This window comes from Phyllopteryx taeniolatus, chromosome 17 (genome assembly GCF_024500385.1).
Source record: "Phyllopteryx taeniolatus isolate TA_2022b chromosome 17, UOR_Ptae_1.2, whole genome shotgun sequence".
Taxonomy (NCBI): Eukaryota; Metazoa; Chordata; class Actinopteri; order Syngnathiformes; family Syngnathidae; genus Phyllopteryx; species Phyllopteryx taeniolatus.
This window is the reverse complement of record NC_084518.1, coordinates 110,110-136,503: the sequence shown is the minus strand read 5'-3', so window position 1 is coordinate 136,503 and position 26,394 is coordinate 110,110. Positions and strand designations below refer to the sequence as shown.

The following is a 26,394-nucleotide window of genomic DNA, read 5'->3' as shown; positions in this document are numbered from 1 at the left end:
ATTTCCAAACGTACCCCTTGTCATCTTTAAATCGTCCACTTTCCACATCCAATATGGCCACGCAGGCGAGGGAAGAATGTGCTTCTATTTGAATTCAAAAGATTGATTACAAATACCACACATACAACATTTATCTCACAGGGCTGAGTGTAGGTTACTGTATGAACACATTTGTTATGAGTTCTCGAAATACACGGTATTAACCTTGCGGGGTGATCCTAGTCAGCCACATGTCCTGCCACCACCCCTGAGAGAGCAGCGTCTGCCATGATCGCAACCATTTTCTCCTCGTCGGTTCTTCCGCCTTTTTTTGGCCACACTTTGGCGGTGGGCAGCTGTCCTCCGCTTCACGTCCACCTTCATGACTGACCACTTCTTTTTTAGTTCAGCGTGTGCGCGCTATTCTGTCTCCACAGCATTGACAGCCGCACACGCGCTGTCCCATTCGCTCCTCTTTCGCGTGTTGTTAACGCCGTAGGACAGACGATTTTCTTGCGTGCCTCCACTTCATTGAGCAACTTCACATTCAGAAAAATTATTTTTCTGCATTACCTTGCTCATTTGCCTTTTTTCTGATCATGCAGAGATCGGCATCCCAGGTGCAGGGTTCATTTAAATATGATTTGCATATTCAAATTTGGGCGTGGACAGGGAGGAGTCGGCAACTCCAACATGTGCGCTCATTTCCACGTTGATTGTAATGTCCGAAGAAAATGTGCTTGGATTCATGAGTACACAGAGTTTCATACATCTGAATATTTTTGTGCGTACGAGGTTTTCTGGATTTCAGCGTACGCCATGTTTCAGTAGGAAATCCACGCAAGTCTTTGTACATCGGGCAGGGGGCGGGGTACACCCTGAACCGGTTGCCAGCCAATCGCAGGGCACATACAAACAAACAACCATTCGCACTCACATGCACACCTACGGGCAATTTAGAGTTGCCAATTAACCTACCATGCATCTTTTTTGGGATGCGGGAGGAAACCGGAGTGCCTGGAGAAAACCCACGCAGGGGAGAACATGCAAACTCCACACAGGCGGGGCCGGGGATTGAACCCGGGTCCTCAGAACTGTGAGGCTAACCACTCGCCACCCCACACACACACACACACACACACACACACACACACACACACACACACACACACACACACACACATATATATATATATATATATATATATATATATATATATATATATATATATATATATATATATATATATATATATATATATATATAATCCATTGATTTGCATGAGTTGAGGACTCATGAGGACAGCTGGATGGATCCCTTCGGCAGATCAACCACATCCAATACAGTATGTGTAAAGTTAGGATAAACCAGCAGGGGGCGGCAGCGTGCGTTTGAAAAGGGAGGAAGTCGTTTCCGGCATCGCGGAAGTTATCACATCGTCCGCCATTTCCCCCCAAGCGCACGCAAAACACAGCCTGCAAGTTCTTCTGCTCTTTTACGGAATTTAGTACTGCAGCGAGACGGAAGCGTGAGTCCCGTTTCTATGTTTGTTGGTTTTGTGAAGCCGCCGAACGATCCGCTGATGTCGATGATGGCGTGGCTGCTGTTCGTAGATGGCTCTTGTTGTCGTTGGAGCTCATGCTAACTTAGCGGTCCCGTGCGAGCTAGCGTTCGGGAATTTTGCTTGGAGGCCTCCTTTCTGCTGCCATTTATCTTCTCGTTCTTGTGTGTTTAAACGCAGCATTCAATGTGCAGACCTAAATTGTGGGCATTGGAGGCTCTAACATGGCGAAAGATGCATGCTAGCTCATCGGCGCTAGCGTGCTAATCAGAATCAGAAGGGTTAGGGTTATTGCACGAGCCCAATGCAATGAGCTCTTGCATTGCTCAAAGAAGCTGCGCAGAATTCTTGGTGGCTTCTTTCGAACGAAGGGCGGATCGGCTCAAGATTTTCAGCGGAACCACGTTACGTTTCCAATCATTTCGAGAATTCTCATCATTACTTTCCTCCCGAGGCACTGCACTTGTTCGTGTGTCACTTGTTGAATGCTGTCCGCATTGCGAAATCGCCATCGCTTGTCGTCTCTTTTTCTTGTAAAGTAACATTTTATCACACGTCATGAAATATTAACAAGCGAGTGTTAAATTTTTATTCAGAAATAGTTAGATTTTTGTCGCAAATCATCGTGAGATATTTTCCAGACCTCTCTTCTGGTGGAGGAATGTTTATCATTTAAGGCAGTGAAATGGTAGTCAACAGTGTGATGAAATGTTTCATTATGTACTCTGTGTGTTTGCCAAGGTCTGCACGCTGGGGCTATAAAAGTCTGCAACGGTAGGAGCAGCAGTCATGTCGGACTTCATCGAGAGCGAGGCCGAGGAGTCCGAGGAAGAGTTTGAAGAGAAAGACCTGAAGCCCAAGAAGACGCAGAGGTTCATGGAGGAAGACGGTGAGACGTGTCGACCGTTTGGCAGCGTGGGAGCCACGTGGGGTACACTCATGAAACGTTTCCCTGCAGATGAGGAAGAAGAGGAGAACATGGAGGACCAGGACGAGCGAGGCAACCTGCGTGGGCTAATCGATGACGGTGATGACGAGGAGGAGGAGGAGGGGGGAGATCAGAAGAGTGCGAGTGGAGGTGGCAGCGACTCGGAGGAGGAAGTCAGGCATCGCCGCAAGAAGCGAAGTTCGTCACACATCAGTAAAAGTTTTGAGTGGGGGGTGGAATTATAAAGCTGATACTTACTTATCATCGTCGCCAGCCCCGGGGGCGGGGGGGGGCTTAGGGTTAGGGTTGTAATCTGTTACTGTTTTACCTCAAAATTATGGAAAAGGTTAGTGAAGTGGTAAAGTGTTGGACGTCTCTTCTGACACTTTCCCACAGATTACAACGACCTGGATGAGGATGACCTCGACCTCATTGAGGAAAACTTGGGTGTCAAAGTCAAGAGGAGGGTAAGCGTCTTTTTGTCCCTTCTTGGCTTCTCCTCACTTGCTGCTACAAAACTCCCTCCGCTCAACTCTCTCCCGTTCTCGCACCACAGAAGAAGAAATATGATCGTGTGAAAACGCTGGATGATGACGACGATGACGAGAAGGACCTGATCGCTGACGAAATCTTTCACGGCGACGGAGATGGCGAGCTGGAGGAGGGCGAGGCCGTGCATGAGCCGCTCCAGCAGGCAGAGGATGACGAGGAAGGGGAGGACGAGGAGTCTGGTAAAGCAGGAGCTTAAATCAAATTCAAATACATGCCAAACTTCAATCTGTTGTTTAAAGGTGTTGAAAATGCACATTCAAGCCCTGTTGTGTCCAAGCGACAGAGAAGAAAAATCTCTCGAGTGTAGATAATGTATATGTAACTACAATCTCTGTGGAAATACCCCATACTTAATGTATACTATATATAAAAAAACTACCATTGCAATAAATAATAAATGTGATGCCAAGGGATGTCCCGAGCCGATCGCGTGATCGAAAATCAGGGTCGATCGCATGATTTTCAGCTGATCACGGTCGAGTAAAAAAGATTGGTTTTATTCATTTTCGGATATTTTAAATGTCAAAAAGTAACAAAATAAACCAAAGGTACAAATATATACAATATGTGATCGGGACAACCCTCGTGATGCCTTACCTTAAAGCTGCAGAAACCTTGTAAGATCAAAGTAAACGTTACTAAGGTGGATTGGGGCCACGCTTTATCTATCCATCCCTTTTCTGTATCGCTTATCCTCACAAGGGTCGCCTATCCCAACTGACTCTGGGCGAGAAGCGGGATACACCCTCAACTGGTCGTCAGCCAATCGCAGGGCACATATCAAGAACCAACCATTCACACTCACATTCACGCTAGGGGCAATTTAGTCTTGAATTAGCCTTAGTATGTTTTTGGGATGTGGAGGGAAAACGGAATACCTGGAGAAAATACCAACGCCACACAGGCAAGGCCGGATTTGAACCTGGGTACTCATAACTGAGAGGCAGATGTGCTAACTGGTCGTCCACCATGCCGCGTGCCGCACTTTCAATAAATCAAATGTAAAGTTCAAATGTTAAAAGACCTAATGGCTTATATTGTATTCAAATAATTGTTGTTGGCAGCTGTAATGTTTTTTGTTTTACAATATTGGTATCGATATTACAGATATTGGCGACTTTATCGTGGATGATGATGGCCAACCCATCACTAAAAAAAGGGGAAAGAAATTCTCTGGATACACAGATGCGTGAGTGTTCTGTCCTTGTGTCAAGTCCTATATAAATAAAGTTGTCAGTCTAGTGTCAAGTAATATATAAATAAAGTAGTCTATCTTTTGCATGTGTGTGTTACAAGACACATTTGCTTTGAATCTGTGAAAGCATGAACAAGCCCAGTTTTGATCTTTTCAAATGAGTGAACATAATCGAGTTCATTCGGCGCGCCTTGCGTTCCCACAGAGCGCTGCAGGAGGCGCAGGAGATATTCGGCGGCGACTTCGACTTCGCTGAATTCGACGTTGACGCCTATGACCAGGGCGAGGAGGAGGAGGAGGACCAGGACGAGGAGGGCTGGGACCGGCCCAAGAAGCAGACCAAGAGGAGGCAGGGCCGCAAGAGCATCTTTGAGCTCTACGAGCCCAGCGAGCTGGAGAGCAGTCACATGACCGACCAAGACAACGAGATCCGCTCCACCGACATGCCCGAGAGGTTCCAGGTGGATCCTGCTTTTCACTTTTCTCGTGCTGTCTCCGTAGACTAGAACGTCTCACTTTTTTGACATTGTCATTCAACAACTCGGGGAGGAGTTTGACCAAAACGTCAAAAGTGGAAATAAGTTCCTCCAATTTGTTCACAAATGGAAACAATTACGCCCTAGAAAATGATTGCCATCAGCTGTTCTAACTCTAACCCATCATAAAACCGTTATAGGCAATGTTTATCCTATTTGAACATTATTGTAGTACAAATGTTAAAATTTAAAGCTAGAATCCGTGGGTTGTGTCGCTCCCTATGCTGGAATTCAGCATCGCTTGGATATGATGTAGGCTGTGCTTCCATCCCTGTCTCCCCGCCCCTCGCGGGTGAATATACATGTAATACAGCTGTTGAAACTGGCGTGCTAACTAAAATGGGTGGAGAGAAAATGTAAGTAGTTGAATATCCAGAGTACATATATGTTCTCTAACAACTCCAGTATTCCAATACCTTCTGTTAATGTAGAGACACACACAGATTTCTGGGTTTAACCCGAGTGAAACACAGCACCCCCCACCCCCCCCCACACACACACACACACACACACCCCGCCATTCAAATAAAGTACATTATAAAGTTGACATACATTGTGTTTTATAATACTTAAATATATTTAGAATGTACCTGCGGATAAAAAAAAAAAGGTGAGCCTTGTGGTCCGTATACTTACCCAACCGGCCGTTCGAATAAGCGAGCTTCTTTTAAAAATACTGTATCACCCTCCCACGTCCTGTTTCTGTAGCAACCTACTTCTTCCAACTACTAATCTATCTTTTTATGGTTTCAAAAGTGTGATAAAGTACAATATACTGTATATGTACAGCATCAAACGCCTCTGCAGGCCAGTCACGGAGTCTATATAGCCAATCGCTCAATATGCGGTGTGTGATCGCGAGGCACAGTTGTCATTTGATACTTGACAGCAGCGTAGTGTAGTGGAGGAGGTTCGCGCCAGTTTTCCAGCCTGATTTGGTGTCCGACGCAGCTCCCCCATCCATACCAATTCCTGCTTTTCGTGTCTGGGATGTCTGCCGGCATGGCGCTGGTGATCGATGTCCGTAGTGAGATAAGGAAGTCACGGCTGGGAGAAACTCTCCCCAGTCTTTGTTCCTCCACGTCATGACGGGTGGGGAAGTGGCAGCAGTGTTACAACTCTCAAAGTAGAGTGATTATTTTGTGCTACAGAAATGCAAAATAGTGTTTAGTGAGCTTTTTACAACTGCACGCCGCCCATTGCTCGATAAAATGCCCAATTTCCGTGCTGTCATTTCCGCTCCACCGTTTTCTGTGCCTCATCAACTGACCCAGCGCAGGAAATGAAACGGGCATTCACTAAATATAAAAAATACTGAAATGTAAAGCAAGATGTTGGAGGAGCTGACAAGCCTAATCAGCATTGTGTCATCGCTAGTGGTGGCTTGGGTGAAAATAATTTGAATAATGTAAATTTTAGTTTTTCATTTTTTTACAAAAAAAGTTGTGGATTCCAGCTATAGCGAGTGGGAAAAGAATCTAGCTTAACTTTGTCGACGACGAAGATGTGTATGGTGATGCTGGATTCTAACTTCTGGTGTATATTCTTCCTCACCCTCGAAACAATGAACGAATGCTACAGTTTGCAATCACCATAACACGTCCCCGGATGATCTCGCTTGTATCTTAGCTGCGATCTATCCCTGTCAAACCGGCCGAGGATGATGAGCTGGAGGAGGAGGCAGAGTGGATCTTTAGACATGGCTTCTCCACGCTCACCATCTCCATTCAGGTTTGGGAGCCTCTTCCCTCAAAAGGGAGAATGCGAGCCACCGACAGCCTTGCACAATCAATGAAATCTGCTTGTCTACAAACAGGAGAGCACAGACTATTTGGAGCGCGGGACGACGACAAACTTCAGCCGGAAAGGCCCCAGCACCATCGCCAAAATCAAAGAGGCGCTTAACTTCATGCGAAATCAACAGTTTGAGGTTTGTTTCGATACATTGACTGACACACACCTAAATATTGCATCATAAAACACAGGCATAGACTTGGACAAATGTGCAAACGTGTCTGTTTATTGCTCTTAGTGAGCTTTCAGGTTGTTAGCATAAACCATAGCTGTACAGCACAAAAAGCTGAAACTCCTGTTTTGTTTTTTTTCCAGGTTCCCTTCATAGCGTTCTACAGAAAAGAATATGTGGAACCAGAACTGAACATCAACGACCTTTGGAAGGTGTGGCAGTGGGATGAAAAGGTATCGTAGTTTCACTATAACAAATCAATTCGAGATCGAGTGAATCCCAATTCAGACAACATGGAATTGAATTGTGAGACTGAAAGTCTGTGTCCAACCTTTTTGATTTATGGACGTTTTCTTCCACCAGTGGACTCAGCTGAAGACCCGCAAGCAGAACCTGACGCGACTCTTTCAGAAAATGCAGTCCTACCAGTTTGAACAGATCTCCGCCGACCCCGACAAACCTTTGGCTGATGGAATTCGGCCGCTGGACACGGCTGACATGGAGAGGTGTGTGTTTGTCTCCGTGTGTGTGTGTGCGTGCGTGCTTGTCTGTGTTAGGGCTGCACAGTATTGTGGGGGGGGGAATCACATTGCGATTTTCCTTAACCCTGCGATATATATTGCAATGTTAAAAACTACAGGATAACATACAGATAATGTGAAAACCAGCACACATTTATATTTTTTCCCCTCTCAGGAGAAACTATGCTCAGTCCAGACAGAGCATTCATTTCTTGAATCATGAATCATTTCTTTTTGTGCCTAGTTATACTTGTAGGAGTCATGAGCACATTTCTAAAACTATTCATTTGTTTGTAATCAATCTGGTGTTTGAGACCTATGTTTTAACATATGCATTAGAATTTCTGTATTTAATTGCATAATCTTAAGCAAAACATGATTTGTACACCTGAAGTTTGTCCCTTCAATAATGCCGTGGCTCTCCCCCCTGCCCCCAAGTGTAATTTGTTGCGACATGGGTTTGTTCTTGACATACTGGAGAGAAACGGTAAATACAGGTGTGTAATTGTTCCCTGTGTCCTCATTCAGAGTTGTAATACAAAAAAATATGTAACACTGGCCTGCTCCGTGATATCACCGTTAAAGTCGAAATTTACGGCGAAATACTTCTGTTAGGAGTATTGTCCCACGTGATTGTGACAGCAAGCTCAGTGTGTGTGTGGGCGTGTGCGTCGATGTGTGAGTGAGACGGGACTGCGAAGGAGGAAGGAGTGCGCGCAGGTGCGAGTGTGTACAGTGGAAAGTGTAGTGACGGCGACCGGGGAAGAGTAGCGATTAGCGGAGGACGTCGAATGTGCAGAGGAGCTAATAAAGCCATCAAAGCAGCAAATCGGCGCTTCGTGCCTTAATTGTTGCCGCCAGCCACCCAGCTCAGCTCTGCAACGAGAGAAGGGAGTTCACCCCTGCGTCTCCCGACCACGGTCGTGTGACCGTAGCGGGAAAGGTTAACACTTCGTATAAAGAAACTCAAATACATTCAAATAAAAAAAAAAAATAAGATGCTGTACTTTCCATTACTGCTGAGAGTGTGAAAAAAGGAGGGCGAAAAAGGCAAAAATACTTCCGGCGCACAAACACAGACAAGCACTATGCACTAGCTAAGCAGAAACACTATGGTGCTGGGACAAAATGGCGGACGAGGCACGGGTGTCGTAAAGTCGAAATGTCGTAGGTCGAGTGCGTCGGAACTCGAGGACTTCCTGTATTGTAGTATTTGTCTGGCACTGTCTACCCAAAGGTGGATATTTCAGCTCACTTATAACTTGAGAAAACAACGTGGAGTAAATCGCAGGTGTTTTTTTTTTTTTTTTTAGTTTTGACACTGCATACATACACACACGGCAACATCAGAATTTGTACATTCAAATTAAAACATTTTTTTATTGATGTTCATGCTTTTCCCAATATCGTGCAGCCTGAGTAGACACCCGTATTTACGTTTCTGACGCAGGCTGAAGGATGTCCAGACTCTGGAGGAGCTGGGTGACGTGTACAACCACTTCCTCCTCTACTATGGCCGAGACATTCCCAAGATGCAGAACGCCGCCAAGGCCAGCAAGAAGAGGCTCCGCAAGATCAAGGAAGTCACAGAAGATGGTGAGTGAGGAGTTTTTCGAAAGAGGTCCGAGTGGTTTGCAAGAGACTTAATTAGTAAGCTCTTCTTCTAGGCGAGGAGGAGGAGGTGGAGGTAGAAGAAGAGGAGGAGCAGAAGGGTCCAGACCTCAAGCTGGCATCCCGCAGGGATATGTACAGTATATGTCAGAGTGTGGGACTTGGTATGTCTGCTTTTTGTTTGACTTTGAGACGGTTTTAGCCCGAGCTTCATAGTCTCGCATCCTCTTCGCAGACGGCCTGGCTAAAAAGTTTGGCTTGACGCCCGAACAGTTCGGCGAGAATCTGCGAGACAGCTACCAGCGCCACGAGACGGAGCAGTTCCCCGCTGAGCCCGTGGAGCTGGCTAAGGATTACGTGTGCAGCCAGTTCCCCAGCCCCGAGGCCGTCCTGGAGGGCACGCGCTACATGGTGGCCATGCAGATCGCCCGCGAGCCTCTGGTCAGACACGTGCTGCGCCAGACCTTCCAGGAGAGGGCCAAGATTAACATCAAGCCCACCAAGAAGGGCAAAAAGGTCTGATGCACACACTGTAGGAAGGGCTGGCCATGACCTGTCACTCTTGTTTTCTTTTGATACCCATGCAGGAAGTGGATGAGGCCCACTTCGCCTACTCCTTCAAGTACCTGAAGAACAAGGCGGTGAAGGAGCTCAACGGAGATCAGTTCCTGAAGATGTGCTTGGCCGAGGACGAGGGACTGCTGTCCATCGACATCTGCATCGACCTCGTTGGAGTCAAAGGGTAAGTAGAACATCCTGGCGATTCCTCAAAAGAGATGAGACCCTCTGGCGAGCGGAGTTCCGCCCCCATCTCAGGTATGCGGGTGACCAGACGTACTTTGACGAAATCAAGCAGTTCTACTACCGAGACGAGTTCAGCCATCAGGTGCAGGAGTGGAACAGGCAGCGCACTTTGGCCATTGAGAGAGCCCTCAAGCAGTTCCTTTACCCTCAGATGGCCAAAGAACTCAAGAGCAAGCTCATTGCTGAAGCCAAAGAGAGCATCATACGGGTACTTACAGATTTAGTGCAGAAATTATTATTACAAAGATGTTACTGACAAGCCTAATGACTTGATTTTATTGTCTTTTCCTGCAGTCCTGCTGCCGTCGACTGTACAACTGGTTGAAGGTGTCTCCGTACAGGCCGGACCAGCAGCTTGAGGAAGATGACGACCTGATGGACGAGAGTCAGGGCAAAGGCATCAGGGTGCTCGGAGTGGCGTATGCACCCAGCAGGTACAGGCTGACAGTACCAACTAGGTCTAGGAAGAATGTATTCGCTATTCAAATCAAGTCGCAAATTCCAAGAAAAAAAAGAATAGCGAATTTAAATTTTCACGTTCGATTGAAGCCAATGAACTCGCGTATCTCATTCTGACAGGAACTGGAATGAATGAAGTCGTCCGACCGTGCCCTTGTTTATTTGTGGCGCGTTGGACTTACTGCTCATGGGCAGCTGTACAGTACCCGACGTAAGCCCTAATGTATATTACCCAACGTATCATGGAGCCGTCTCTGCTGAGACATGAATCTCTGCGGAACGAAGTATCCCATGAGGAGAAGCTGCACAAATGTTCGTAGCAGACTGTTTCCGCGGAAGATGAATTAGATTTAGTCATACAACACATCGTGGCAGATGATTGACAAGAGCTCCCGCTAACTAGCAGTTAAGCTAACTAGCTGGTAGTAAACAAGATGTTGCCAGCCAGCGTGGACTATGCATTTTTTTGGCACCGAGACCTGCTTAAACAGACCTTGGCCACGGCGAGGGATCATAATGATTAAAGTAAGCCATTTTAAATGCATGAAAATGTGTTTTGGCAACTGCTTTTTTCCAGAGGGAAAATGCTCCCATTTGGTTTTACGTTGTCACTCAATCTGCGAACTTGAAAAACTGTGCACGGGACTTACCGTATTTTCACGACCATAAGGCGCACCGTATTAAAAGGCGCAGTTTCAGTTACGGGGTCTGTTTCTGTATTTAACACATACATAAGGCGCACCGCATTATTGGACGCAGGCATGATAAAACATATGCCAGCTTAAAACATACGGCAGCATGCATGCACGCTAAAACAATGTTTTTCAAAAGGCAGCGGGAGCAAAACTGAGTTCGGTTGTACTTTATTGAAGTATTTAACAATGTACTCACGTGATTTTTGAGTACATTGAGTACATACAATCCTCATCCACAAATCCATCAAAGTCCTCATCTTCTGTATCCGAAATGAACAGCTGGGCAAGTTCTCCATCGAACACGCCGGGTTCTCTCTCGTCGTTGTCTGAGTCAGTATCGTTGCCGTGCGGCTCCTCAGAAATGATGCCGGCTTTTACCAAAGGTCGAACAACAGTGCAAGCAGACACGTTAGCCCGAGCATCCACAATCCATTCCCAAATTGTGGCGTAACTCGCCCGGCGCTGCCTCCTAGTCTTAGTAAAGCTGTGTTCGCCATCTGTCATCCATGGCTCCCACGCCGCTCACAACTTTACTTTGAACGCCCTGTTCACACCGATGTCCAGCGGTTGGAGTTCCTTCGTCAAGCCTCCCGGAATGATGGCAAGCTCCGAGTTATTGCACTCAGTCGAATGGTGACCGTAGAGACGCTTCTCCCGGCTGTTCTGTGCTCATTAACCCATTGCTCGAGTTGGTTTTCCACGGAAACTCGGCTTCGTCTTCTTGACTTGGCGAGGCTCGTTTTCCTGCTTCCTCCACTTGCGAACCATGGATTCGTTGATCTTGAATTCTCTTGCGGCTGCTCGATTCCCATGTTCCTCCGCGTAACTAATAGCTTGCAGTTTAAACTGTGCTTTGTAAGCATGTCTCTTCGTAGGTGCCATTTTCAGGGGTCTTTAGCCAAACCGCTGCACATGCCGGAACTATAGACCTACTGGGGGGGTGCCTTTAGCGTCCTCTGTCACACGCACCCTTCCCCCTTTAACGTCCGCATGCTGTCCTCAGTCACCTCCGGCTTCAAAATAAAAGGCACTGGACTGCAGTGCCAGAGTTTAATGAAGCCTTAACCATGCGTTCGCCCCCTGGTGGCTGGCTGACTAGGTTGCGGCACTGCTGCAAAAGAAGCATTTTTCATATGCAGCAGTGCGCGCATTTTAAATATAAAAAATCTACGACAATCAGGCTCATTTAATCGTGGCAACCAAAATCGTGATAACGATTACAATTCAATGAATTGTGCAGCCATGTTCCCAGTTTAATTTGACAAATCAAGATTTCAAAGTGATGGATTTAAACACCAAAATGTTCATCCAAATTATATTTCATTCATTCATCTATCTTCCATTCCGCTTATCTTCACTGGGGTCGCGGGCATGCTGGAGCCTATCCCAGTTGTCTTCGGGCGAGAGGCAGGGTGCACCCTGAACTGGTCGCCAGCCAATCGCATGGGCACACAAACAAACAACCATTCGCACTCCCATTCACACCTACGGGCAATTTAGAGTCTTCAATTAACCTACCCGGCATGTTTTTGGGATGTGGGAGGAAACCGGAGTGCCCGGAGAAAACCCACGCAGGCACGGGGAGAACATGCAAATTCCACACAGGCGGGGCCAGGATTTTAATCCCGGTCCTCAGAACTGTGAGGCGGATGTGCTAACCAGTCGTCCACCGTGCTGCCCCTTATTATTTCATCTTTTAAAATAAATAAAACCTTAATGCCATAGACCTGCTAAAGGAAATTAGCATAGATGTTACGATAATTATTAACCTTCAAATAACTGCCACTTAAACACACAGCAAGCAGCAACACATACAAACTAAGGATACAACAAAACTCACAGGCATATGTTACATCTGTTCTGTTGAACAGTGACAATTGCTGGAGCTTAGTTGGGGCCCCTCTCTACCTCTTCTTCATCGTCATTATGATGGATTTCTTCCAGTAGAGCTCAGGCCTGTTTTGGCACAACGTGATACTACACTGAAGTCGTGCAACTTTTAATTGGAACTTTTCTGTATGCTCAAACCTGTAAAAAAAATAAAATAAAAATAAAAATAAATGAAATGCATCGCTTAAAAAGTATGCGGTATGGTGTGGGGGTGAATGATGAACTCCGATACAGCGAGGGAACACACTGTACTTGCCAGAGTCACGTTGATAGATGACATGTTTTCTGTCTGACAGAGATACGCCTGTCTTCTGCGCGCTGATCAATGGCGAAGGCGAGGTGGTGGACTTCCTGCGCTTGCCTTACTTCATGAAGAGGAGGAATGCCTTCAGGGAGGATGAGCGAGAGAGGAAGGTGCGAGCGGAGGACGTCACCAGATGAAATATATGTGTTAGAGCGTCACTCACTCATTTTGTTATCCTAAGGCCAACGACCTTGAAAACCTCAAGAAGTTTTTGTCCAGCAAGAAGCCTCACGTCATCGCCGTTGCCGGGGAAAACCGGTAAGACGGTCGGACTCCTTTCTGACCGCACTTTTAACACATCCACATGATCACCTTAACTTTGGAGCGGCCCAACTTACAATACTTGTTACGACCTATCGTTTGTTGGATTATTTATTTTTGTGTTGTGAGTCAAACTTTGATTTATAAGCGAGCGTCAAATACGCCACTTGCTCGTGTGAAATAATTTTTTTAAAAAAAGAGAGAGAGAGATTCTTGGTCGCCAATGTGCTTTCCGCCGTTTGTTGAACGGGACAAACTGTCCAACACACACGCGCGCGCGCACACACACACACACACACACACACTATGTGAAGACTGACCAGGAGCGGCAAGTAGACACACTGAACTAACAGCGTCATAAACGCCCGACCCAACCCTGCAGGTCCTGATGTCACTCAGCAGGCCTCACCCCTTAAAGGCACACATCAACATGTGTCCGACTTTTGGCTAAATTAGACCAGTTATGTTCTTATATTTTACAATATCGATTTTGATATTGATTATTTTTGGGGGGGGGGTGCAACGGATGAATGGCTTTTGAATTCACTACAAACTCATCTTGTCCTATCGGTTAGTAGTTAGATGTCCTCACCGGGTGTGTGTCCCCATCCACAAATAAGAAGATTAGACTTTTGTAACGTTACTTGTGGTCAAATATCAAAACTCACTATTGTTCTGCTGTGGTTCGCGCCCCTATTCCCATTGTCCATTCTGTCCCTCTGTCTGTCCCCTAAAACTCTTTTCTGTCTAGCTGCATTTTCAATAAAGATCCGAATAACATATATATATTTTGTAATAAGTATCTCAAAACTGTTCCAGCATCCAGCACAAAAGGCATACAGATCCACCATTCTGCATGGCCATGCAGCTGAACTCGACAGGTTTTTTTAAAAATAAAATAAAATGCACCACAATGAGGGAAATTGATTTGATATAAGAGTAAATTGACTTACAAACTTGGTCATGTAATAAATTCACCTCGAAAGTCAAGTTTTTACTTTCACACATTTCACCAATATCTTCAGTGATGTATTGTCATGCTAAGAATTCTACTGTCATGTTGAACATTTGATGCCTGCGTTTGTGTGCAGGGATGCTCAGATGATCATGGAGGACATCAAGAGAACAATTGCCGAGCTGGAGCAGGAGTCGTCGTTGCCCGCCGTCGGCGTGGAGATGGTTGATAACGAGCTGGCCACGCTCTACATGAACAGCAAGAAGTCGGAGGTACACACCCGAACCAAACTGACTCTGTCGTTTACCAGCTTCCCGCTTGACACGCTGCCGTGGCCCCATGCAGGCGGACTTTCGAGATTACCCCACCTTGCTGCGCCAGGCCGTGTCCATCGCCAGGAAGATCCAAGACCCACTGGTGGAGTATGCTCAGGTTTGCAGCTCTGACGAAGACATCATCTGTCTCAAACTGCACCCCCTGCAGGTGAGTCGGTGGCTCGTTCAATCTTTACCCCATGTCAAATCAGCATTAAGATCAAGTTTCATCCAGATCCAGAATTTGGATGAATCTCATTTTGTGAAGGAAAGGTGTTTACTTTCAAATGACAAATCTAATTCAACTTTATTTTTATAACCAGCCCGATAAAATCGGTGTAAAGTCTAGTTTATACTTTAGTCTTGGCAAATCACCTGCTTATGGTTCAAATCACATTTCATGCTGCTTGGAGTCAAATCAAGACAAAGTGGCTTGTAAAGTGGACACACTGACACAGACATCGAGGCATACATTTAGAATAATTGGACAGAGTTTGTAAAATATCAAAACGCAAATTTTTCTTTGGTTAAACATCAAATTGCGAGTCCACGGTTCGGCTTTGCAGTTCCTCTCAACGCCAGCGGGTGTCCCCTTGTCCCATAATGTGTGATCCAAACAATCCCTGTTGTTTACTGAAAGGTGCGTTCAGTCAACGCGAGCATCCACTTGTGTTTCAGGAACACGTGGTAAAGGAGGATCTGCTGTCAGCTCTCTATTGCGAGTTCATTAATCGGGTCAACGAGGTCGGCGTGGACGTGAACCGGGCCATCGCTCACCCTCACACTCAGAGTCTGGTCCAGTACGTGTGCGGTCTGGGCCCGAGGAAGGGCTCCCACCTGCTCAAGGTTTGTCTCTGGCATCCCTTGGCCCCTTCGCTGCTCTCGGCCCTGACGAGCATCCTGCCCCTTTGATCAGATCCTGAAGCAGAACAACACGCGTCTGGAGAACAGAACCCAGCTGGTCACAATGTGTCACATGGGCCCAAAGGTCTTCATCAACTGCGCTGGTTTCATCAAGATTGACACGGCATCGCTCGGAGACAGGTCTGCGTTCGCGCCACACCCTTATGCTGCCAGCCTGGTTTTACGCGACTCATCTCAGTTTGCTTCTGCAGTACCGACTCGTACATCGAGGTTCTGGACGGCTCTCGCGTCCACCCGGAGACGTACGAGTGGGCTCGCAAGATGGCCGTGGACGCGCTGGAGTACGACGAGTCGGCCGAGGACGCCAACCCGGCCGGCGCCCTCGAAGAGATCTTGGAGAACCCGGAACGGCTCAAAGACCTGGATCTGGATGCCTTCGCCGAGGAGCTGGAGAGACAGGTCGGCATGTGCTTCTCGTCCGGCCCGTGGGTGCCCCGACTGCCTTCCCGACCGTCCCCGCCCTCACGTCCTTTCTCATTTGCAGGGATACGGCAACAAGGGCATCACGTTGTATGACATCAGAGCTGAGCTGAGCTGCAGATACAAAGACCTGCGAGTCCCCTACAGAGTCCCCAACACAGAGGAGGTTTTCAACCTGCTCACTAAGGAGACTCCAGAGACCTTCTACATCGGTGAGATCATTCACACTGTCCTTTATTGAAAATGATGCTGTCGTTCAGGCAAAAAAAAAAAAAAAATCCCCTCAGTTCTCATTTGAAGTTAATGTCATCGGGCAGGAGGCGGGGTACACCCTGAACTGGTTGCCAGCCAATCGCAGGGCACATACAAACAAACAACCATTCGCACTCACAGTCACACCAATTTAGAGTCTCCAATTAATGCATGTTTTAGGGAAGTGGGAGGAAACCGGAGTGCCCGGAGAAAACCCACGCAGGCACGGGGAGAACATGCAAACTCCACACAGGCGGGGCCAGGGATTGAACCCAGTCCTCAGAACTGTGAGGCAGACGCTCTAACCAGTCGGCCACCGTGCCGCCCTGTCAGACTATTGGTATAAAATCTTGCCGTATCTTGGTCAGTGGCAACACTACACGACATGTATTCAGATACCACCGCATCCCTTCTTTTACGATCTTTATCTTGTCAAATCAAACCCCCTCGAAGAGACGGAACCAGAAAACGTGGTAAAGAAGGAGCCCAACCCTCACCGGAAACGAGTCCGACTTACTGCCGGATATGCGGACCAAACTCCGACTCCGGTCATACAGGGACCGAACGGCCCGTATCAGTGGGTTCGGTACCCCATACTCCCGAAGCACCTCCCACAGGACTCCCCGAGGGACACGGTCGAACGCCTTCTCCAAGTCCACAAAACACATGTGGACTGGTTGGGTGAACTCCCATGCACCCTCAAGGACCCTGCCGAGGGTGTAGAACTGGTCCACTGTTCCACGGCCAGGACGAAAACCACACATCTCCTCCTGATTCTGAGATTCGACTTCCCGACAGACCCTCCTCTTCAGCACCCCTGAATAGACCTTACCAGGGAGGCTGAGGAGTGTAATCCCCCTGTAGTTGGAACACACCCCCCGGTCCCCCTTCTTAAAAAGGGGGCCCACCCCAGTCTGCCAATCCAGAGGCACTGTACCCGATGTCCACATGATGCTGCAGAGGCGTGTCAACCAGGATAGCCCCACAACATCCAGAGCTATTAGGAACTCCGGGCGAATCTAATGCCACCGAGGAGCTTTTTAACTACCTCGGTGACTTCAACCCCAAAGACAGGAGAGCCCACCTCAGAGAACCCAGACTCTTCTTCTTCATGGAAGGGCGTGTCGGTGGAATTGATGAGGTCTTCGAAGTATTCTCCCCCCTGACTCACAACGTCCCGAGTCGAGGTCAGCGGCGCCCCATCTCCACTATACACAGTGTTGGTGGTGCACTGCTTCCCCCTCCTGAGACGCCGGCTGGTGGACCAAAATTTCCTCGAATCCGTCCGGAAGTCTTTTTCCATGGACTCACCAAACTCCTCCCATACCAGAGTTCTTGCTTAAGCGACCACCAAAGCTGCATTCCGCATGGCCAGCCGGTACCCATCAGCTGCCTCAGGAGTCCCACAGGCCAAAAAGGCCCGATAGGACTCCTCCTTCAGCTTGAAGGCATCCCTCACCGTTTGTGTCCACCAACGGGTTTGGGGATTGCCGCCACGACAGGCACCGACCACCTTACGGCCACAGCTCCGGTCGCCGCCTCAGCAATGGGGGCGCGGAACATGGTCCACTCGGATGTCCCCCGCCTCCCCCGGAACATGAGCAAAGTTCTGTCGGAGGTGGGAGTTGAAACTCTTTCTGACAGGGGATTCTGCGAGACGTTCCCAGCAGACCGTCACAATACGTTTGGGCCTGCCACGTCGGACCCACCATCGGAGCCAACTCACCACCAGGTGGTGATCAGTTGACAACTCCGCCCCTTTCTTCACCAAGACATGCGGCCGCAAGTCCGATGACACGACCACAAAGTCGATCATCGAACTGCGCCCTTGGGTCTCCTGGTGCCAAGTGTCCACCGGGGTGAACCCCAACGTACAGCCGAGCAGGTGTGGGTATACTTATTGCCCCCCCCCCGGCTCGGTGCCTCTCACCGTGGAGAGTCCAACCCCTCTCGAGAGGACTGGTACCAGAGCCCAAGTCGTGTGTAGAGGAGAGTCCGACTATATCTAGTCGGAACATCTCGACCTCACACCAGAGCTCGGACTGCTTCCCTGCCAGAGAGGTGACGTTCCACGTCCCTAGAGCCAGCTTCTGTAGCCGGGGATCGGATTGCCAAGGTGCCTGCCTTCGGCCACCGCTCAGCTTGCACTGCACCCGACTCCTATGGCTCCTCCCACAGGTGGTGAGCCCACGGGAAGGGGGACCCACGTTACCATGGGGCGCATGCCCGGCCACTAGGCACTCGCCTTCGAGCCCCACCTCCAGGCCTGGCTCCAGATGGGGTCCCCAGTGACCCACGTCCGGGCAAGGGAAACCTGTTTATGTATATTCTTAATACGATACGGCTCGAAAGCAGGCAACAAAACGTTATGTAGCCTAGCAAGCTAGTGCTAGCACGAACGGTTGTACCTAAACATGCCGGCATTCTGTCCAATCATGCTCTAAAGCTTCAGTAAAGTAGGGCCAAATCGTTGGTCGTGGATTATGTCACACTACAACAAGTTTTGTCGTTCTCGACAAAATATGTCGGCCCGATCTGGGAAATCTGATGCGATAGCAAATCGGGCCAATATCAGGTCTAAAATCCTGTGATCAGACGATCTAGGCATTGGCTACATTCAGTCCATTCAACAGAAGCGCAAAGAGACAATTGTGGTTTAGTGAAGAACAAGCGCTAGTCTCCTCATCTGTTTTGTCCTCCAGGTAAGCTGATCACAAGCGTGGTGACCGGCATTGCTCACCGGCGCCCCCAGGGGGAGAGCTACGACCAGGCCATCCGTAACGACACTACGGGCTTGTGGCAATGTCCCTTCTGCCAGCAGGACAATTTCCCCGAGCTCAGCGAGGTACCGTGCGGCTTTTCCTCAGTGTGGAAAAACTAGTCACTTCTGGTATCTGATATCACTTGTCGTCTTTGTGTCCACAGGTGTGGAATCACTTTGACAGCGGCTCGTGCCCCGGACAAGCCATCGGGGTGCGGAGCAGGTTGGATAACGGTGTGCAGGGATTCATTCCCACCAAGTTCCTGAGTGACAAAGTGGTGAAACACCCAGAGGAGAGAGTGAAGGTTAGACGTTAGTTTGCTTCCGCCTGCTTTTGCATCACCTTTTTCAAACGCATCTCCGCCTCCAGGTGGGCATGACTGTTCACTGCCGCATCATGAAGATCGACATCGAGAAGTTCAGCGTGGACCTCACGTGTCGTACCTCGGACCTGTCAGACAAGGCCAACGAGTGGAAGCTACCCAAGGACACCTACTATGACTTCGATGCGGAATCCGAAGACCTCAAGCAGGAGGAGGAGCTGAAGAAGAAACAGCAGCGCACACGTCAGTTTGCACAAGAGGCCTTCGGTCTCCTCCATCTCGTGCTGCTCTCGCTGAACTAACTCTCCCGCTTCCTCTCCGCAGCCTACATCAAGCGTGTCATTGCTCACCCCAACTTTCACAACATCAGCTTTAACCAGGCCGAAAAAATGATGGAGACACTGGACCAAGGAGACCTGATCATCAGACCCAGCAGCAAGGGAGAGAACCACCTCACCGTCACGTGGAAGGTAAGGAGGAGAAACGAGCCCGCGCTCTCCCTGCAGCAAATCTCTTAATGTTTTCGGATGTTTGCTAGGTGGCTGACGGCATCTACCAGCACGTGGACGTGAGAGAGGAAGGCAAAGAGAACGCCTTCAGCTTAGGACACACGCTCTGGATCAACAATGAGGTACAAAGCTCTTGTGTGTTTTTCAACTTGAATGAGCAACATACACTTTGAGCCACATATTTTACATGAGAAGGATGTCACAAAACGTATAAAGAGTGGACGGCCACATATTCGCAGTTCGGCACCCGCGGGTTCACTGTGTATAATAAGAACAAAATGGGGGGAAACGTGGTGGTGCTTGAGACAGGACATTAATTCAAGGATTGCTTGACGTATGTTTACATACTTTTATTGCGATACGGCTCGCAAGTAGGCAACAAAACGTTACGTAGTCTAGCAAGCCAGTGCTAGCACTAACGGTTGTACGGAAACATGCCGGCGTTGTGTCAAATCATGCTCTAAAGTTTCTCTGTGTGTGTGTGTATGAGAGAGAGAAGTTATTTAACTCATTCACTGCCAGCCGTTTCCTGAGCAGGGAACCTCCAGACTGCCAGGCATTTCCAAGCAATTTCACTGATTTTCCAAGCCCCACAGAATATTATGTACTATGACGACGTAAACACCAAAACCATCAAATGAAAGATCAGACTCTCTTCTTTCATCGGAAATCAAAAAGTTTGTCTCTAGCTTATATCGTTCTTTAGTAATCAGTAGTCAAATATAGGCTACTTTCAGCCAAATCTTTTTCTGGGAGAGAAAAAACGGAGAGGAGAGAGCAGAACAATGACTTTGACACCAATATTTTTTTTCTTTAGTGAAAATCTCAAACATCTGGACATAAAACAACACTGAGAAAGTACTAAGTATAAACTATGTACAGAATTTACATTTGACAAATGGGCCTCCCACACTTTTTCTCCAAATTCTCCTCCTCTACCGTTTGCTCAATTGTGCAGGTTTGTATTACCTTGCGCATAAAATCTAGCAAAGTTTTATCCACATCTTCTTTTATTCTTCTGTTGGCATTGAACGGGATCTTGTGTGGTTGTCATTCTCCTTGAAACCAGTCACTACTTCTGCTCGAAGCAGAACCTGTGCAGTTTAGAAATAGAACTATTTCTATAAAAATAGATTGTTGAAATTGCTGTCGTGGGACACGGAGGGAAAAAAAGCTTTCAATTACCTTTTTTTTTGGATGCACTGCGTACTGGAATGGAGAGAGAGAGAGAGAGAGGTATTCCTGATGACTGGTTGGATTGTTGCAGGAGTTTGAAGACTTGGATGAAATCACAGCCCGCTTCATTCAACCCATGGCGTCGTTCGCTCGCGACCTGCTGAGCCACAAAAACTTTCAAGAGTGTAACGGAGGAAGCAAGGAGGCAAGTTATTCTTCCACCATCACTTCATGTTGAATGATTTTGTTTCTCTTGGCCCAAGAAAGGATCAATGCTACATTTGGGACTTCGGGACTGGATGTGTCCGTGGAAACGTGACGAATAATGAGCTCGTCATTTATCAGTTGGTTTGGTCTTGTGTTGCTGACAGAAAATGGAGGAGCTGCTGGTCAAGACCAAGAGGGAGAAGCCCACCTTTATTCCATACTTCGTGTCTGCGTGTAAAGCTTTGCCCGGAAAGTTCCTGCTGGGATACCAACCTGGAGGAAAACCACGGTCGGTGCGACCATCTTGACAGGATGTTGTTCAACGGGGCAACATCCCTCTGATGAGAGTCTCCGACTGTCCGCAGGGTGGAGTACGTGACCATCACCCCGGATGGCTTCAGGTACCGCTCGCAGATCTTTCCCTCAGTCAACGGCTTGTTCCGCTGGTTCAAGAACCACTACCAGGAGCCTATACCAGGTAAGGAAGAGTCGTATACATGAAAAGAATCACTTGGCGTGTGACGGATGCATCAACATGCTTAGGTTGTGTCAGAGGCATGATGTGTTTTCCTTCCAGCTAGAGAAGAAAAGAAAATGATCACAATAATGGGCCACTTTATACGGCGATAACGATATATATACCACGTACGTTTTCAGCTATTCTATGAAAAATGATTATTAGATATTATACTTTTATTATTATGACATACTTTTTCTGGCTTTATTTCAAGTGATATCAAAGGGCTGCACAATATTTTGATTGAGCAGCGTCATCGCGATGAACGTGTGCGCAATAGTCACATTGCGGGGTCTGCAGCAATGTTGGTGTCCTGTAATAATAAAAGCGATCAGCAGAGGGGCTTGTTTGGACATGCTGAATAGATTAAAAGATTGTACGCTTGCTGAATATCCGATTTTGCTCTTCAGAATGAAACTTGGGAGGCACAAGGCAGTGCGAGAGGGGCGTTCAGGGACACTGCGTAAATGGGAGAGAATGTAGTCTTTTGGTATACAAGTGTAAAAATTGATTACTGGGCAAATTATTTGTATCAGAATGCTTTAGTTAAAACAGTGTACAATCACACTGGTAATATGGAATTCATTTAGTTTTGTAATATAAGAATTGATAATTTTGTTCATATAGTTAGCCAGAGCTGCGAGGATTGCAAAGTTATCAATGTCCTTCCACCATTGCTCGTCATACTGTGTTGCGTGTTTTTGTTCGCACGTGAAGCACAAAGGTCCTGTTTTGGTTTTAAGTCCTCATTTAAAAAAAAAAAAGCACCATTCAAGCAACAGGTTTTTCCTCATATGTTTTTGAAATTGTCAGGTGAAAGCTGCAGCCGGCTCCTCGTGCGTATTGGATGGGTGGCAACAATGGGGAAATTCAATGCCAGTATTTTCAGGGTAATAGCCCATCAGCAACACATTGGGGGGGAGAACATTGAACTCGTCTGTTTTTGGACTGGTGAACTTGGTTCAAATTTTTGAATTATGAACTGAAGTAGTTCATTTTTGGAACGGTGAACTGAACTTTGAACTTGTTCGCACAGGAAAATGATCTTTCCCAACACTGATCCTGTATTTCACATCGCAATATAGATTTTAAACAGGTTTAAACAAAAACAAAACAAAAATGGCAGTGTCATTTTTTTCCCCAATATCGCGCAGCCCTATCCAGGAGTGCTGCAATTAGGGCTGCATCAAATATTTTCATAATCCAGTATCCAATTTAGAATGCAATCGAATCATGAAGTATTAGGATAAAATAGATTTTTGCTTGGTTAAAGGGCAATTATGACTACACGAGAGAATAAGACATTTCCCTTGATATTGAACAACTGATTGGTTTCCTTTTTTTAGATAATCAAGTTATTTTCTTAAATTCAAATGATGCATATGCAGCAGACCGTGTTTTCTTGTCTACATTTCTAGTGAGGTAATTTCAAACGCAAATAAAAAAAAAATATATATATATATATATAGAGAGAGAGAGATATAGAAAGATTTCAGTTTAAGCATGGCATTTCCTGTATCAAAAACATAAGGCATTGATTTAAAAAAAAAAAAAAAAAAAAAAAAAAAAAAAAGGGCACAAACAGCCTTTTTGTTCCCCGGCTTCACTGCAGCAACTGGCATTTTAACATGTGACCTAAAATGGAGTATGTTCTCATGGTTGTGTGTTTATGAACTTAAACCAGCTGACTAGGAATAAGACAAATGTTCTTAATACTCCTAGAAGTTTTGGAAGTGTTCAAACTAAAATTAAGACATCAATATTGGAGCAGGCGGCACGTTGGACGACTGGTTCCAGCGTCTGCCTCACGGTTCTGAGGACCGGGGTTCAATCCCCGGCCCCGCTTGTGTGGAGTTTGCATGTTCTCCCCGTGCCTGCGTGGGTTTTTCCGGGAACTCCGGTTTCCTCCCGCATCCCAAAAACATGCACCGTAGGTTAATTGGCAACTCTAAATTGCCCATAGGTGTGAATGTGAGTGCGAATGGTTGTTTGTTTGTATGTGCCCTGCGATTGGCTGGCAACCAGTTCGGGGTGTGCCCCGCCCGCCTCCTGCCCGATGACAGCTGGGTTAGGCTCCGGCACGCCCGCGACCCGAGTGAGGAGAAGCGGCTCAGGAAATGGATGGATGGATGGATATTGGAGCACATTAAGCACCGGTGGTCCTAATGATTTGTCTATCAAGCAAGCAAGAGTGAACCACATATGCTTGTTCCATCTCATGGCAACTACTAACGGCTCAATGAACGTCATCATTTTCTTCACTCCACAGCGCTGTCCTTAAACCCCGCATGGTTGCGACTCACCATCATAACAAACTAGCCACAAAAAACTTTTTGGAGAACAATTATTGCGATGCTCAATTATTTTTGCATATAGCAATTGCTGAATAACAATTTGTCAACATTTTTTAAATTTAATCGTACAAATGGTTAGTTTGGCTTTTTTGGAACGTGTTGCAGCCATACAATTCTAAGTTAATGGTTATTTGCTAAAAACCATCAAGTTGATCAGTTTGAACATGACATATCTTGTCTTTGTAGCGTATTCAATGAAATATAGGTTGGACATGATTTGCAGATCATTGAATTCTGTTTTTATGTACGTTTAACACACAGTCCCGACTTCATTGGAATTGGGGTTGCAGTACCGTTGAATTGACTTGCCCGATCCTTCTGGGTGTTCGGCATGGCTCAACTCCCATCCACCAGAAGTGCTTTTGGAGATGTCGGATCTTGTCGCCGGATTTCTATGCAAATGTACTGCCTTCTTGTGTGCGTCCGCGCAAGCTTTCTTTAGCCGCTGTATGCAACACCTCCCACAAACTTTCGGCAAGATTTAATTTGGTTTGCGTGCTGGTGACAAAGGGGACAGAAAATCTCATCTGCGGCACCCTCTTTGACCGTAAAACCAAGCCACATTGCGTCGCTTTGTCGTCTTCTCACTGCCAGCTGTGAGCTCCAATCAGAGATCGCCTTTCTGTTTACCTCTGCCTGCCCACAGCTTTCATTTCTGTTATCAATCCACGCTTTTTTGGAGTTAGGAGAAATACATGGTTCAATCTTTGTTTTGAGAGCTGCTGATCGCTCAGAAGAAGCTTTTAAAATAAGCATTGTGCATCTGTGTCCTTCTTCCCTTGCTGAGGTCACGTAAGCGTGCTGCCACATTCAAGGTAGCCCATGCGTGTCCTTTGAACTTTACAAATAAGAAATGCTTCTCCAAGGCATTTTGTTCTAATCGAGGTGCTCGAATTAAGGACTCTGTTCAGCTCGACAGTCGACATTGTGGAAATCTTTGCTTGAACATTGGATAAATGACAATGGAAGACAAATGGCACGATAGACATTTTTCTATCGTCCTCACTGTTTTGTTTTTTTCTGCCTCATCAAAATGAAATGTAGCAAGATGATGATTGAAATGTCAAGTAACCCTAAACGCATACTTGTTTTCTGGCCAAGGCATCACGCCCACCAACAGCAACAGCAGCCGCACGCGCACGCCGGCCTCCCTCAACGCCACGCCCGCCAACATCAACATCGCCGGTGAGTCGTCTTGCCTTCCTCGGTGCGTCTTCGCCGGCTCACAACGCTCCCGTCAGATCGCCGCGTTCTTCTCTCCGCAGACCTCACACGAGCCGTCAACGCCCTCCCGCGAAACATGACCTCGCAGATGTTCAACGCCATCGCTGCTGTCACAGGCCAGAACCAGAACCCCAACACAACGCCGGCGCAGTGGGGATCCAGCCAGTACGGATACGGCGGAGGCAGCACCGGCGGAGGCGGCAGCTCCTCTGCTTATCACGTCAGTGCTCCTGTCTTGTGTGCATTTTGTGTTTCGCCTGTCTGTCATGCACGTGTGCATTTGTGTGTCACGTGTGTGCTTATTGTGTCGAGTACTTCCTTCCCGCCTGCGCAGGTGTTCGCCACGCCCCAGCAGCCGATGGCCACGCCCATGATGACGCCCAGCTACTCGTACACGACGCCTAGCCAGCAAACGCTGGGCACGCCGCAGTACCCGGGGTCCACCCCCCAGTCCACGCACGCGCACCCGCACGCAACGCACCACAACCACCACGGCGGCCACACGTCAGGCACGCCGTCGCCGTCCATGTCGTCGTCGCGAGGCCGAACGCCGCAGCAGCAGCAGCCAAAGTCAGTCACGCGGGAAGTTGGGAAAACTTACCTCTTTCACTCAGTTTCCGCACAGCAATTTGTCAAACTTCAGCCACCATGTGTTCACCGGATGGCACTAAGTTTTGCTCCCTCCCTCGCAGGCCGACCATCAGCAGCATCATCGGCGGCGGCGGCTCCTCGGCGGCAGTAGACTGGGGCAAGATGGCCGAGCAGTGGCTGAAGGAGAAAGAGGCCGAGGGACGTAAGAAAGCTCAGAGGATGACCCCGCGACCCTCGCCCAGCCCCATGATCGAGAGCACACCCATGTCCATCGCCGGAGACGCCACGCCCCTGCTGGACGAGATGGACCGGTAGGGCGCCGAGGAGGGCGTCCGTGTACCGCACCCCGTGACCCCCTTTTCCCTTTATCTTGTTCAGTTAGCGTTGAATCCCTGCCGATGTGACGGCATGCCGCGCAGTGTTCTCCGCGTGTAGAATATGGACCTGGTGTCAGGCGAGCTGTTGGTGGTGTGCGTCGCGCTTCTAGTTTGGTCTGCGGAGGGGCCCGATCGTGGTGGGAAAACACATGGCCTCAAGATAGATGGCTCCTGGCCACACCCGCAATCTTTGTATGGAACAAATAAAGACAAGGGTTTTTTTTTTT

At 47.7% G+C, this 26,394-nt stretch overlaps 1 protein-coding gene across 1 annotated transcript; it reads left to right on the top strand.

The window, feature by feature from the left end:
* The first annotated feature begins 1,373 nt into the window (after positions 1-1,373).
* On the top strand, positions 1,374-26,394 carry supt6h (SPT6 homolog, histone chaperone and transcription elongation factor). Its single transcript, XM_061752783.1, has 37 exons — positions 1,374-1,508; positions 2,283-2,430; positions 2,500-2,667; positions 2,866-2,936; positions 3,026-3,200; positions 4,129-4,210; positions 4,422-4,677; positions 6,382-6,483; positions 6,569-6,682; positions 6,862-6,951; positions 7,082-7,224; positions 8,690-8,835; positions 8,907-9,014; positions 9,086-9,366; positions 9,438-9,592; positions 9,667-9,862; positions 9,949-10,088; positions 12,995-13,112; positions 13,184-13,260; positions 14,355-14,490; positions 14,564-14,701; positions 15,211-15,378; positions 15,449-15,576; positions 15,648-15,855; positions 15,941-16,088; positions 18,831-18,973; positions 19,054-19,194; positions 19,260-19,455; positions 19,537-19,682; positions 19,751-19,843; positions 20,989-21,102; positions 21,269-21,393; positions 21,470-21,582; positions 25,077-25,160; positions 25,241-25,419; positions 25,534-25,769; positions 25,892-26,394. The coding sequence occupies exons 2-37, from the start codon at positions 2,331-2,333 to the stop codon at positions 26,103-26,105; spliced, it is 5,232 nt and encodes a 1,743-aa protein (XP_061608767.1). The 5' UTR covers positions 1,374-1,508; positions 2,283-2,330; the 3' UTR covers positions 26,106-26,394.

What these genes read in the sequence shown, in the direction of transcription:
- supt6h (XM_061752783.1), top strand. Translation starts at nt 2,331, where the DNA reads ATGTCGGACTTCATCGAGAGCGAGGCCGAGGAGTCCGAGGAAGAGTTT. An exon ending in ATGTCAGAGTGTGGGACTTG is followed by an intron (nt 9,015 to 9,085) that starts GTATGTCTGCTT and finishes TCCTCTTCGCAG; the next exon opens with ACGGCCTGGCTAAAAAGTTT. An exon ending in GCAGCTCCTCTGCTTATCAC is followed by an intron (nt 25,420 to 25,533) that starts GTCAGTGCTCCT and finishes CCGCCTGCGCAG; the next exon opens with GTGTTCGCCACGCCCCAGCA.